Genomic DNA, 11,979 nt, shown 5'->3' on the forward strand with positions numbered 1-11,979 from the left:
ATTAGCAGATTTACTGGAAATCTTACCTTCCTAGTCAGGAAATGGTGGCCATGTAGTTAGGTCTTGGTTTCCCAATGTGTAAAAACTGGGTGTGAATGTAACTTTTATTGTGGTGGCAAAGAAAGGAAAATTAGGGGCATGCCCATCAATTGGGGAGTGTCTGAACAAGTTGAGGTATGGTGACCTTGCACAGCCCTCCCTCACTCAAAACAAAGTCAAGTTCAAGTCATGTCATCATTTCTTTGATGTCATGATCTTCTTCGAAAACAAAGGACAAACACAGACCTCCCAAGTGGTGTTAAAATAAAACCTCACCACTCTGACTGAAAGAAGGCTTGAGTGATTGAATTCTTTCAAGGCAGACCCGCCATGTTCCTTTACATTTCAGTATTCCCCCTGAACCACAACAATACCATCACATTAGTGACCACCTTTGCCAAGCATGTCTGTCCCTATTTTATGCCTCATTTTGATACTTAGGATCATTTTTTAAAAAGCTTTCTCGCCTTTGCGTTCTCTCTCCCTCTCCCAACATGGCGGCTTCAGCTAAAAAGAAGAATAAGAAGGGGAAGACCCTCACCTTGACAGATTTCCTTGCTGAGGATGGTGGCACCGGTGGGGGAGGAAGCACTTTTGTACCCAAACCAGTCAGCTGGGCTGATGAAACTGATGACCTGGAAGGAGATGTTTCCACCACTTGGCATAGTAATGATGACGACATGTACAGGGCGCCTCCAATTGACCGTTCCATCCTGCCCACTGCTCCACGGGCTGCTCGGGAACCCAATATTGACCGGAGCCGTCTTCCCAAGTCACCTCCCTACACTGCTTTTCTAGGGAACCTGCCCTATGATGTGACAGAGGATTCCATCAAGGAGTTCTTTAGAGGATTGAATATCAGTGCAGTACGTTTGCCACGGGAACCCAGCAATCCAGAAAGATTGAAAGGTTTTGGTTATGCTGAGTTTGAGGACTTGGACTCACTGCTCAGCGCTTTGAGCCTAAATGAAGAGTCTATAGGCAACAGAAGAATACGAGTGGACGTTGCTGATCAAGCACAGGATAAAGACCGAGATGATCGTTCCTTTGGCCGTGATCGGGATCGAAATCGGGATTCTGACAAGACCGACACAGACTGGAGGGCTCGCCCTGCCACAGACAGCTTTGATGACTACCCTCCTCGAAGGGGTGATGATAGCTTTGGAGACAAGTATCGTGATCGTTATGATTCAGACCGGTACCGTGATGGTCCCCGGCGGGACATGGACCGATATGGAGGCCGGGATCGATATGATGACAGGGGCAGCAGAGACTATGATAGAGGCTTTGATTCTAGGATAGGCAGTGGCAGAAGAGCATTTGGTAGTGGGTACCGTCGGGATGATGATTACAGAGGAGGAGGAGATCGCTATGAAGACAGATATGACAGACGAGATGATCGGTCATGGAACTCAAGAGATGATTACAGCCGGGATGATTTTAGGCGTGAAGACAGAGGTCCCCCCCAGAGACCCAAACTGAATCTGAAGCCACGGAGTGCACCCAAGGACGAAGATTCATCAGCTAGCACCTCGCAGTCTAGCCGAGCTGCCTCCATCTTTGGGGGAGCAAAGCCAGTGGATACAGCTGCTAGGGAACGAGAAGTAGAGGAACGACTACAAAAGGAGCAAGAGAAACTACAACGACAGCTGGAGGAGCCGAAACTAGAAAGACGGCCCCGGGAGAGACACCCAAGTTGGCGAAGTGAGGAAACACAGGAACGGTCAAGGACAGGAAGTGAATCTTCACAGACTGGGAATATAGCACCATCTGGCAGAAACACACGAAGGAGGGAGAGTGAGAAATCCCTCGAAAATGAAGCATTCAACAAGGAAGAGGATTCTCAGTCTCCAACTTCCAAGCCTTCTAAATCAGATCAGCTTCCCCTAAAGGTGATGCCTGCACCCCCACCGAAGGAAAATGCCTGGGTGAAAAGAAGCTCCAACCCTCCGGCCCGATCTCAGAGCTCAGACTCTTCAGAGCAGCAATCTCCCACCAGTGGTGGAGGAAAGGTAACATCCCAACAGGCTGAGGAAGGACCAGCTAATATTTCAAGGAAAGATGAGAATAAGGTAGATGGGGTGAGTGTGCTGAAAGGCCAAAGTGGGAACTCCAACCGTGGTCCAGTGGATGGAGGAAGTAAAGACCATTGGAAGGAGTCTGATAGGAAAGATGGCAGAAGGGACCAAGATTCAAGACCTGCATCTGAGCCAAAGAAACTCGAAGAAAATCCGGCCTCTAAATTCAGTTCTGCAAGCAAGTACGCAGCTCTCTCTGTTGATGGTGAAGATGAAAATGAGGGCGAAGACTACACCGAATAAACCTCCACGTCTTGTGCTTTCTCCCCATCTCTCGCCAACTTGCAACATTCTAGAGCAAATCAAACCTCTATCCAGACAAGACAAAATAAAACTCACCATCTCCTGGAGACCTTTCTTAACTTTTTTTTTTTTTTTTAAGGAAAAAAAGGAAAACAATGAAATTCTTTTGCATGCTGCTGCAGCCTTTAAAGTATTAAACTAACTGGAGAATTTCCAACCAGTGTAACCAGAGAGAGAGAAAGACGTACAGCTTTTTAAAAGAAAAGTTCTGGTGTGTTTTAGCAGCACCATATAACTGCCTGTATGAATAGTGCCTAGGGTCCTCCTTTTAGCAGAAACGTTAATATTAATGAGTTGGTTTCTGAAAGCTGGTTGGGCGATAGGACAGATACAAGGAAGGAGGTGGGTTTTCTCCCTCTTGATTCTTGCTATCTTATTATGGCATATATGAATTCTGAAACATAATCTGAATAAAATTTCCATCCTTGAAGGTAGAAAAAATAAAAAAAATAAAAAAAAAATAAAAAGCTTTCTCTATTGTTGCATCTATCGGTGAATCTTTGATTACCTTTTCATAATTTGATTAATTTTTTTTCCAGTTCAGAAAAAAAAATAGCTCAGCAAAATTATTCAACCCATCAAATGAATCGAACAGTGCATGCATTGTTGCTCTGCACTCCAGCCCTCTACTTCAACAAATAAAGGAGAGTGATGGATTTTCTCATCTTTTCTTTGGGACCAAGCCTGGCCATCAAAATCATATAATGTTGAGGTTTTTGTGGTTCTTTCCTTTTGCATTGTTCTAATCACTGTGAATATTGTTTTCCTGATTCTACTGATGTCGTTTTGTGCCAGTTCCTATAAATCTCTCCATACTTTCCCTCATTCATCATAGTTATTCCTTAAAGCTCAGTAACATTTCATTATATTTGCAAACCATAATTTGTTTAATCTTTCTCCAGCTGATGAAAATCCATTTTGTCTCTTGTTTTTCACTATTATAAAATGTAGGACTATAAATATTTCAGTGTGTAAATATTGTGACAGCTTTGTTTACCCTTTTTATAATCCCCTTAGGGTATGTATGTGTCTAGCAATGGGATCTTTGGTTTAAAGGGCATGGCCATTTTATTCATTTTCTTAGCATAATTTCCAATTTATTTCCACAATAAGTAGAGTAATTCACATCTTCCACAACAATAATTTAGTGTGCCTGTCTGTCTCAGTCCTTCCAATGCTCATTATTACAATTTTCTGTCATTTTTTCCAGTATTCCTGTGTTAAAATATTCCAATATTCCATATTTCCCAATATTCTGGGTGTCAGATGAAACTTCAGAACATTATCAACAAAACAACTCAAAATTGTTTTGTTTTGAATTTCTCATATAGCAATTAATAGTTTGCAATTCTTTTGAGAACTACATATTCATATCCTCTCATCATTTACCCATTGAGGAATGACTCTTGGCCTAATATATTAGTATTACTTTACTATATATCTTATATGTCAGAGTCTCATCATAGATACTTGACAAAAAGATAGTTTTCCCCAATCAACACCTTCCTTTCTTAATTGTACTAATTTTATTCCTGCAAAACTTTTGAACTTCATGAACAACTTTATCGCATATTTAGTCTCTTAGTCTTTCCTTAGACATAGATTTAAAAGGTACCTTATTTGATTCGCTAATATTTCAAAAATAGTTTCTTCTTTACTATTCAGTTCACTATCATTTTGAACTTATTGGAGTATATGGTCAAAGAAGTTGGTCTAAACCTATTTTTTGCCAAGATGGCTTTCCAAATTTTCCAGTAAATCTTGTCCAATAATTACTTAATATCTATCTAGTCACAGAAGAGGGTATACTGCGTAATGCTACCTTGTCTCACTTTTTTGTAAAAAATTACATTACAAATAGTTGGTATCTTATAAAGTGCATGACTCTCAGTCAATTACATGACTTGGGAAAATATGATCTTATGTAAAAACAAAATCACATGCAAATTTTTATTTTCTTATTTTCTCTTAATCTTTCATTGAGGGCATCATTAATGTATGCATTTGCTTCTTTTATTTGTTAGTTCCAAACCATTTCTTCAAACATGATTCTTACTGTCTTCTTTTGCACAGAAATCACCTAGTATCAAGGCATACAATGACTTATTCTGTATAATCTTGCCAAGTTGTTCACAGAATCTCTGCTTCTTCATCCTCTGAAGCATACATTGGCCAAGAAATTGTATTTATCTCCATGGTCATCTGTGGGCTTATGTGTATCCTGTCAACAGTAAGATCAGAGGACCAACTATCCCATGAAATAATGTTGTTTGCTCTCTCTAGTTGCTTGATAAAATAAACTTTGTCAATTCCGTCATTCTCTTGTCTTGTTCTAGCAGTACATGAGCTGCCCTTCTGCTTAGTTGCAATGTATTCATATCTTGTGGGTTTATTGATTTTGAGAGTCAACTTGCATGTGGTTCAGTTCCATAATTATTATACCAACTCATTTGGATAACCATATCATGATTTTTAAAAAGTACCAAGAATATAATTAGTATTTGTAGATGTCCTAAAAACAGTATGCTTCTTGTCTCTTTTCTTCTACTCAACATAACAATGGGAGTAGAAGGGAGCTATACCAGATAGAAGTTCATATTGTACATGTATCTGTTTCATGGAGTTCCATGGCCAAAGATGTCAGCACTTAGTGTACAATTAGTTGGTGTTGAACTTGTTCATACTTAGTTAAGCTGAGTCTCAGATAATAAATAGACTTTGTATCTTGTACCATGCTGGAAACCCTTTCAGTGAGAGAAATGGCTATTTCTCTCGTGTGTTAATAACTAATTATTGAATTAAGACCACAGTTTTCCCCCTTTTCTACTTCCTCATTCAGAGATCAGCTCCTACTGGTCCCTCAGGCAGCCTTTGGAGTTCAGGGCTGATACTGAGAGGGAGAACTCAGATCTATTCAAAAGATAAAGTGAGGTGAATTGGATCCCACCCCATTGTGTTTTACTCAGGTCTGGAAAAATGCAGATTCTCCCTTTTATTAAAAGGGTGATATGGATATAGTTAATTCTCTGTGACCAAAACTGAGTGATCAAAGTCACAACCCCCTTCCCTCATTAGAATAGGCCAACTTCTCATTATAATATTCATTGTCTCATTAATTGTTAACCAGTTAGAGTTAGTTTTACACCCTTAGGAACATCCACTTTTCCAAGGGCATATAAACATTGAGTGGGTCCTATGATTGGTCTATGCTTTAAGAGAGACAGTCCTTTTATTAATAATATACTAGCATTATTAATAAAATGATTAATTACCCAGAAACTATTCCTCTCAAACCTTTTATATGTCACATCAACTTGACTGATCTTGAGAATCCTGAAGTCACTGAAACCATTACAGCAATCTGATAGTGGAAGGTCTTTATGGAAGTCTTAGCCTAGAGTGAGAAAAGAATTATAAGATTTGATATGGCAAATACCAGGCAGCAGGTTATTATCTTGGATGACATCCTCAGATAACTAGTAGAATGTTTTCAAATGAGAATCCAATTGATTAAATATAATTTTTGAGTGCTCATAATGGATTATTAGGCAAGCCTGCCTGTCTTTGAGTCATGAGCTGTAACAAATTCCAATGTTATCACCCCAAGAAAAGCATTCAAACAATTCCAGACAAGCTATAAATGAACTAGGATAATATATGAGTTGAAGGAGAGGGAGAAAGAGTAAAGAGATTTTGGCAAACTTCATTCATTATTCCAATATTACTAAACAGCACTTTGATGAATCATTACATTTTTCTCTCATTTCTTTCATTTAAAAAAATCAACCTTTCCAAATCAGTAGATCACTATTTCTGTGCACAGAATGCTAATTTGCCACTCTGGAAAGATTGATTGTCCTTTCTTGGTTTATTCTTGGAATTATGCTACAATCCTTTGCTGAAAATTCTGCTAATCTTAGAGCCCACGTTTAATCTGCTAATTATGCAACATCTTTAATTAACTTCTGATCTTAGTTGGTGTCTTTCCTTCTTTCCCCACATGTCTTGATATTTTGGTCATTCTAGTTTAGCACAGAGCAATGTTGAAAGTTCATTCTTGTTCTGATAACCCCTTCTAATGATTTCAAAATCATTGGCTCTCAAGAACAGTAGTTGGATGGAATGAAATTGTGTGTGTGTGTGTGTGTGTGCACGCGCGCATGCGCATATGTGTGTATAAAGGAATTTTCTGTGTTACAATGGAGTTCATGAACAGGATTCTACTTTAAGGAATAGACTTTGAATGTACAAGAGGTAGTTCTAATATGCATTATTGACATTCTAATTGTTTCATTTGGGACTTCCCACCACTGAGGCTTTGGCTCACTCACGTAGATATCACATAGTCCTTATTTTTCAGCAAAGGAGTATTTTCCTGTGTCCCCTTTACTCAAAATGTTTCTCCTCTGTGTTCTTATACTTGGCAAACCAGACAGTTACCAACTCCCTCTCCTTGGTGATATTTTCTTTTGCGATGGTGTTCATTCAGCACATGCAGTTTATGGGAGCAGGTGGTAGGGATTTCAGGTGGAATTAAAGTACAATGAGTACAAGGATGTATTTAATTGCAATCTACTACCCATAATTAGTATTCATTTCTTCTCATATCAAAATGTTCACTGGATAACTTAGTGCAATATGACTGCTGAAACATACTTCTACACAATAGTGTTTCCAACTATGTTTTCTTTCTGATTTAATGGGTTCATTTATAGTACTTCTCATGTTCCCTTAGCAACAAATGGGAAGGTGCTTGGCATCATTCCCCTCCTGTCCCTTGGATACGGTGTTGTTTTGCTCCAAGGCCCTAAATTCCATTCAGATTTTTATCCACTTACATGTTGGGGCTCGACCAAGGGATTGGGGGAACTTTACATTCCACTGAGTAATGGCTAAACTGAGAGTAGGGAACAAGTCCCAGTATTCCTGTAGCCTTTGCCCTGAAATACCAGTCAGGGCTGAAAGGGACATCATAGAGAGCAGGGATGGTTTACTCTTAGCTGCATCTACTATAGAGAGAACATTAGTGGGTCCTCAGCCTCTGTTCCATAATTGGTTTGAAAAATGAAATCCTGGTTCCTGAGCAGTAAATAACACAGTTTTAGGATATGGTCTTCTAAGGGGAGTAGGAATGCTATCTGTTTAATATACTTTGGTTGGTGGGTCACATTTTGTCAAGTGCACATTAAACTCTATTGTGTTCAAGAGGAGCTCTTCTCAGATCCTCACTTTACTTTCTACAGTTTCTTAAGGATAAAACTTTACAAACAATTCAAAAGCAACCCTTTTGGTCTTTTGGCTATTGCAAATCTCCCATAATTCCTTTACAAGAAACTTCCATGTGACGGAACCTGAGTAACCACTGTCTATCAAAAATATTATGTATATTTCAATTTTTCTCATACCATTACTCTACCTGGAAAATCTTTTCCTCTTTACCTATTCATATCCTTCCTTAAGGATTTAGCTCAAAAAAAATGTGAGATCCACAAATTTAGAGATATCTCCACTCCAAATGTTTATATGGACTATTTGTGTCCAACCAGGGATATAGTTGTATTTTCGAGCTTGTAATCAGTTGTGGTTAGACACACTATACCTTAAACCCAGCATAGTTTCTGTCATTTGCTCTTTGAGAATGAAGGACAACAACCAATCAGTTAAGGATCTATAACTAGTTCAATGATCAACTTCTTTAAGGTGGTTTTTGCTTCCTGATGATATCTCCCCCTTATGAATTTCTATGCTATTTACTATATACACTTGTTACCTTTATCAGTTAACATGAATAAAAAAATCATTAATGCACAAATAAAAAATCACTTATCAAACATTTTTCAGTGTTTCAGTTTGTTTTCAGACACTGTGCTTAGTTCTAAGAATTAAAAGAGAAAGAAAAAGTCAGACGATTCCTGCCTTCGGAGAGCTTATGTTCTAACGGAGAAGGCAACAGCACATATACAAGCGGTGGGCAAGTAAGGGGTATTTTAGTCAGAGAAGCCAGAGAAATAGTGGGTGAAGTCAAAGGGTACTCGAATAACACATACTCTCCAGGAATGGTAGAATGGGTATGAGTATTGCTCTGAAAGTTAGAGGTGAAAGAGATTATCTTGCTTCAACAGCCCCTTGGGGAGATGGTTCAGGAAAGAATGGCAGAATAGGAATCTGAGTTGGGTTGGAACTGTCCCTCTTCAAATGTCTCCAAGCTTGTTACCTATACCACTTCCTCACTTTTTATTGTATTCCCCGCCCCCACTCCCCAACCACCACCAATTAAAGTATAAGCGACATGAGAGCAAATTCTATCCTTGTGTCTTGCACATTCTACAGGGGCTAAGTAAGTATTGGTTGAATTGAATCCAGCAGAATATTGCACAGACAATAAAGTGAGTAGAGGGAGCAGTATTTATAGGACTTGTAGCCATGGTGGGGATTGAGCAGCTACCACCTCCCCTAAGCATGATTGGCTCATAGTACTCTGCATGCTGAGTACAGCATTAGTACTGCTATCAAGCACCATCCCTTCAGTATCAGCATCAGTTTTTAAGATGGTGACAACTCATCTCTTACGTTGTTTCTTAATTTCACATGGCTTGTCTGTTTCTCCACGACAAAACAAATTCCTGAAGACTAAGGTTGCCCTTCATACTTCTATATGTCGTTCATAGCAATAGAGACAATATATACATGTAGTTGGCTCTCAGTCAATAGTCACTGAATGAATGACAAACTTCTAAAACATAGATAAACTCACAGCCCTGCAGTTTTTCTTGATTTAATTTTTTTTGATAATTCATCTGTCCATTGCCCTTTAGGTCCATTGATACTTTGATTTGAGAAGTTGAAAGATTTCTTGTCTTAAGAGTCAGGGTGAGTAAGTAACTTATATTCTCTGAGCCTCAGTTTCATCATCTGTAAAAAGCACCTAGATGACATAGTGCATAGAGTGTTGCACTGAGTCAGGAAGACCTGAGTTCAAATCTTGCCTTAGACACATACTAGCTATATGAACGTGGGCAAGTCATTTAACTTTCTCTACCTCAGTTTCCTCATCTAGAAAATGGGGATAATAATAGTACTTATTTCTCAAAGTTCTAATGAGTATCAGATGAGATAACTTCATGTTCGGTGCTTTGCAAACCTCAAAGTTCTATACAAATACTAGGTATTATTAATAATAACAGAACCTACATCAGAGTTCTTTTGTGAGATGAAAATGAGATAATATATAAAAATAATGGATGAAATTAATTTTTAAAAACTCATTTATTGAACACTTAACATGTGCCAAACAAAGGAAAAACAAACAAAGATATTCTCTACTCTGGAGGGACGCACACTGTAATTGGTAGAGATGATACATAAAAGAAAGTTCAACTTTAGGGGCAAATGAAAGGGTCCTGGGATGCATAGATGCATGGAGAGGCCGCATGACAGTGCCAGGGTCTAGAGGATGGAGAGGGAGTACAGGTAGTAGGGTGTAGAGGCCCTTGGAAAGCAGTGGTAGAGCAGATGATAAAGCCTGATGCTCCTCCATCTCACTGGTAGGGATGGATGTGGTAACTCCTATTTCATCCAAGGGAAGTGAGCTGTCAGTGGGTGCTAGCAGAGCCAGCCTTTTTGTCTTCAAGACTAGTGTTCACATGTTTGGCAGGTATTATTCAAGTTTAGCACTGGATGGAACTGGGGCATACATAAGTTAATTAACTTAGCTAAATTCCCACAGACAATGGGAAGAGGTTTTCTGGCCCCCAATCCTTTGCTCTTTCCACTAGATCACACTGTCCTTTACTAGCGGCGGATACTGAGCTCCATTTTGAGTTTCCTACACTGATAACTCTGAATATGTATAATCCAGGAAGGAGGGCAGGAGAGAAGGATGGAGGCATGAGTATTATGAGTGCTAAGGAGAAGTCTACAGAGCTAAAGGCAAACACAGGATTATGCAACATCCAATCAATGTAGAAAAACTCAATAGTTTATATGAATAATTCCATCATTTTTTAAAATTGCCAGTAGAATAAAATAAAATAAAAAGGTCCATTGAGTGGTATTTGAAGCCTTTAACTATCTTTCTCCATAACATTTGCTCAGGCTGAAAATGCATTACTGCCCTTCAAACACTATATATTTAGTCAAACTTGCCTTGTAGGACCCTGTATATGACATTCTATCTCTTATCTCCCTGTCTTTGAAAAGGAGTCTTCCATGCCTGGAATGCTATCCCTGCATCTCCTAGAGGCTCCAGCTACCTTCAATGCTCAACTCATCTGCCACCTCCCAGAGGAAGTCTTTCGTTATTTCTCTAGTTGTTACTATCCCTCTCCCACCCCAACCTGTACCAATTAGGGTGGATTAACTTTGTGTGTGTGTGTGTGTGTTTGTGTGTGTGTGTGTGTGTGTGTGTGTGTGTGTGTGTGTGTGTGTGTGTGGAGAGAGAGAGAGACAGAGACAGAGAGAGAGAGAGAGAGAGACAGAGAGAGAGAGGGAGGGAGGGAGGGAGAGAGAGACAGAGACAGAGAGACAGACAGAGAGAGACAGAGAGAGAGAGAGAGAGAGAGAGAGAGAGAGAGAGACAGAGACAGAGACAGAGAGAGACAGAGACAGAGACAGAGAGAGAGAGAGAGGGAGGGAGGGAGGGAGGGAGAGAGAGACAGAGACAGAGAGACAGACAGAGAGAGAGAGAGAGAGAGAGAGAGGAAGGGAGGGAGGGAGGGAGGGAGAGAGAGACAGAGAGACAGAGACAGAGACAGAGAGAGAGAGAGAGAGAGAGAGAGAGAGAGAGAGAGAGAGAGAGAAGGGAGGGAGGGAGGGAGGGAGGGAGAGAGAGAGACAGAGACAGAGAGACAGGGACAGAGACAGAGAGAGACAAAGAGAGAGAGAGACAGAGGGAGGGAGAGAGAGAGGCTTCCCCTCAGTAGAATGAAATCTTCTAATGGTTAGACGTCTTGGTATCTCACCCCCTAACATAACAGTACAAGTTAACAAATGCTTCCAAATTTAACTGATTTAATAAACACTTTCTACAAGCACGATATTAATAAGTAGAAGATATATTTGATTCCCAGTCATAAGGATCTTCCGGTCTAATTAGGATTAGAGGAAAAAGACTACAGAATAAAGTAAAGTTAAGGATGAATGGTAATATAAGTGAATGAACACGTTGAATATTCATTTAGATCAGATCACTGTGCTAAGCACTAGAGATAAAAATTGAAAAGTAAGATAGTTCCTTATCTCAAGGATCACATGTTTTAGCTGGGGTGAGATTAGACATATGGGACAACTGCAGTGTACAGCAAATGCAAAGGCTCAGGGGTCCTTGAATTTCAGCAGCAACGCAGAGAGCAAAGTGCTCATTGTATGATACAAGACTATATGTGTCAATGGAAAGAAGAAAGAGAAATATGAATTGGGGGACAGAGAGAGGGTTCTAGAGGACACTGATCAGAGACAGAGGTGGAGAAGTGTGGAGAAGAATCAAAGTGAATTTTAGACTAATTTAGACAGAGAGGGAAGTGGAGTCTTCCAATATGCACTATATGTATACTTTTATAGC

The 11,979-nt window shown here is 39.7% G+C and overlaps 1 protein-coding gene across 1 annotated transcript; it reads left to right on the top strand.

The window, feature by feature from the left end:
• The first annotated feature begins 510 nt into the window (after positions 1-510).
• On the top strand, positions 511-2,887 carry LOC140534358 (eukaryotic translation initiation factor 4B-like). The gene has a single exon (XM_072655306.1). It carries the CDS (start codon positions 534-536, stop codon positions 2,358-2,360), a length of 1,827 nt encoding a protein of 608 aa, XP_072511407.1. The 5' UTR covers positions 511-533; the 3' UTR covers positions 2,361-2,887.
• The last annotated feature ends 9,092 nt before the right edge of the window (positions 2,888-11,979 follow it).

The sequence above is a fragment of the Notamacropus eugenii genome, chromosome 3, assembly GCF_028372415.1.
Source record: "Notamacropus eugenii isolate mMacEug1 chromosome 3, mMacEug1.pri_v2, whole genome shotgun sequence".
NCBI classification, from domain to species: Eukaryota; Metazoa; Chordata; class Mammalia; order Diprotodontia; family Macropodidae; genus Notamacropus; species Notamacropus eugenii.

Coding starts and splice junctions, on each gene's coding strand:
- LOC140534358 (XM_072655306.1), top strand. CDS start 534: ATGGCGGCTTCAGCTAAAAAGAAGAATAAGAAGGGGAAGACCCTCACC.